The sequence below is a fragment of the Triticum dicoccoides genome, chromosome 6A, assembly GCF_002162155.2.
Source record: "Triticum dicoccoides isolate Atlit2015 ecotype Zavitan chromosome 6A, WEW_v2.0, whole genome shotgun sequence".
Taxonomy (NCBI): domain Eukaryota; kingdom Viridiplantae; phylum Streptophyta; class Magnoliopsida; order Poales; family Poaceae; genus Triticum; species Triticum dicoccoides.
Window position 1 is genome coordinate 311626475 of NC_041390.1, and position 2561 is coordinate 311629035.

General features: G+C 54.7%; 1 protein-coding gene across 1 annotated transcript; it reads right to left on the bottom strand.

Moving 5' to 3' along the window:
* Positions 1-387: 387 nt before the first annotated feature.
* LOC119319102 (vegetative cell wall protein gp1-like) lies at positions 388-1737 on the bottom strand. Its single transcript, XM_037593605.1, has 2 exons — positions 1246-1737; positions 388-1144 (listed from the first exon to the last, which is right to left on the bottom strand). The coding sequence occupies exons 1-2, from the start codon at positions 1294-1296 to the stop codon at positions 770-772; spliced, it is 426 nt and encodes a 141-aa protein (XP_037449502.1). The 5' UTR covers positions 1297-1737; the 3' UTR covers positions 388-769.
* Between the last annotated feature and the right edge of the window lie 824 nt (positions 1738-2561).

Consider the following 2561-nt stretch of genomic DNA (forward strand, 5'->3'; position numbering starts at 1 on the left):
ACCCAACAATATTAAATGTTGTTAGCATGGCAAGAGGTGGAACATGATGAAACTATCTAATCTAGGCAAGTTTAAATGAGGCCGAAACAACAAAACAACAAGTCCGGAAACTCCTCATATGCATATATTAGGTTTGGTACTGTTCTGCCCTAAACATAATTTTAGAGTTAATAAACATGCAAAACAAGTACACCATGTTAAACTAGGCATTTTTCTACCCCATTTTCATATAAAGTTTATTAAATTCCGAGTTATGGTTATTTAGTTATGAAATAAAGCATTTTAACATGGCATAGGAGCAAATTTAAGCAAACAACATTTTAAGCAAATTAAACATGGATGAAAAAGACATATTATGAAACTAGACAAAATTCTAAGCAACTTTCATATATAATTCATTTTAATCCGATGCACCAATTGTGAGTTAGTATATGCATGTAGTATAGGGTCCAATCTGTAAATATGCAGTGCACTGGTAATTAGGGAATTCGCAGGTGAGGAAAAAAATGCTAATGGGCCGAAACTGCAGGCTAGCCCAACAGGTAAGGGAAAAAAGAGAGTCACTGGGATGTGGGTGGCCTCACCCATGGGCTTCGGCCCGGTCAAAGGAGCAGCCTGCGGAGGGGTGCTAGCGCGCTGGGCCTTGCGCAAGGAGGCCCAGGCGCGGGCAACGTGGAGGTCCATCGGGAGCCGATGCAGGCCGAGGCGAGGCCGGCCCGTGCGAGCAATGCGGTCAACATGTCGCATGGAGCGGGTGCTCGCTTTCGATTCAGAGGAAGCAGGGCGCGGCGCTTGTCTTCCTCGCGACAGAGGCAGCAGGGACATGGCGAAGATGCAACGGACGGGGTGCGGCTTGCTGGGACTTGGGCGGCTCGATGAAGAGGGGCAGCAACGGACACGGCGGCGCTGAGGACTCCGGCGGCGTAGGGGCGCCAAGGCACTGGGCGACGAGCTGCTCCTGCTCGATGCAGACAGCGGCAGCCAGGGGCATGAAGGGGGCCGGCGACGATGGACTTGGCAAGGGCGGGAGGTGAGGCGGATCCGGGCGATGGCGCGGCGGAGCAGGCGCGAGGGCGCTCTCAGCAGCGGCGCTGGTTAAGACGGCGACGAGGCGTCGCAGGGCATCAACGGCGGCAGGGTCTTCCTGTTCGAGGCAAAGGAGAGAGACGGAGAGATCGTGAGCGAGAGAAGGACCCGAGAGGTAAAGGGAGGCGTGAGCTATGTCACGGTGGAGCTGTTGCTCACCTCAGCAGGGACGAGGATGATGCAGGGAGCGGGGGGGCCCTCGGGCGCCATGGGAGCAGAGGCTGGGGAAGGTGGGATCTACTGCTCCGGCGAGGGAGCTGCATCAACAGGGGGGCAGGAGGCTTCGGGCGCCGGGCATCCACGAGCTCGGGTGGCCTCCTGGACTCCTGGCTAGGCGACGATGACGGCAAGGCCGACCAGGGTCCGGTCTCGGGTGGAGCTCGTCCCCCTGGTTGATGAGGAGAGTGAGGAGGGTTGGATCGATGGGCTTGGGTGGAGTCCGGTTGGGTGGCGTTGAAGTTGAGGAAGATGGTCGGAGGCAGGATGGAATGGATGGATTGGGGCGCGGCGTGGTTGGTGGATCTGGATCGAGGAATTTTGCCAGAGGCAGCGGGATCGAGGGGGGATCCCGAGGGGAGTGACCAGGCGGCAGCGGCGTGCGGAATGGGTGGATGGGACAGCTAGGGGCTAGGGTTAGGCTGTTTAAATAGTTAGGTGGACTAGCTTGGGACAAGACGGACCATCCGATCAAAATTGAACGGTCGAGAATAAATAGGTTATGGAGTCCAATTAACAAAACGGAGACGTTTTGTAGATGTTTGGGGTTGATCCGGACACCACGGTAACGACTGTCCGGGTCGGGTCCGGGACAGATTTCGGACGCGCACGTGAGGGGTTCGATGCACTGTGCAGAGAGGGTTTCAGACCATCCGGTCGCATCGGACAACTCCGGAAGCGAAGAGGTGAAGGAGGATGGACTAGGTGGGCTATGGCGAGACTGCGAGGGGGAGAAGAGAGAGAGAGGGCCCGGCATCTGTTTCTGGAGACCGAAAACGTCCGACGTTAGACCGACTATAATGTCGCTATAGTTATCCGTTGGGCTATCAAACGAACTCCGAATGCGATGAAACTTGGCAGGCGGCCTACCTACAACAAAACAACACCGCACGCCAACTTTCATCCCATTCCGAGAACATTTTCCGGCCACTTCTAAAATAATATTCGGACGTGCCGCGGGCGCGTGCAAGTGTGTCTGGGCTCAGAACGGACAACGGACGGAACTGGGGGAACCCGGACGGATGCAAGTTTTGAAAACATGATGATGCAATGCGGATGATGACATGATGAAATGCAACACGCAAGCAAAAGAAAAGGCAACAACAGCGAATAAACGGAGGACACCTGGCACATCGGTCTCGGGGCGCTACAACACTCCACCACGACGAGAGGATCTCGTCCCGAGATCTAGAATGGCACCGGAGGGACAATGGAAAAGAAAGAGAAGAGGTAAAACTAAGTTGCTTATTTGACAAACG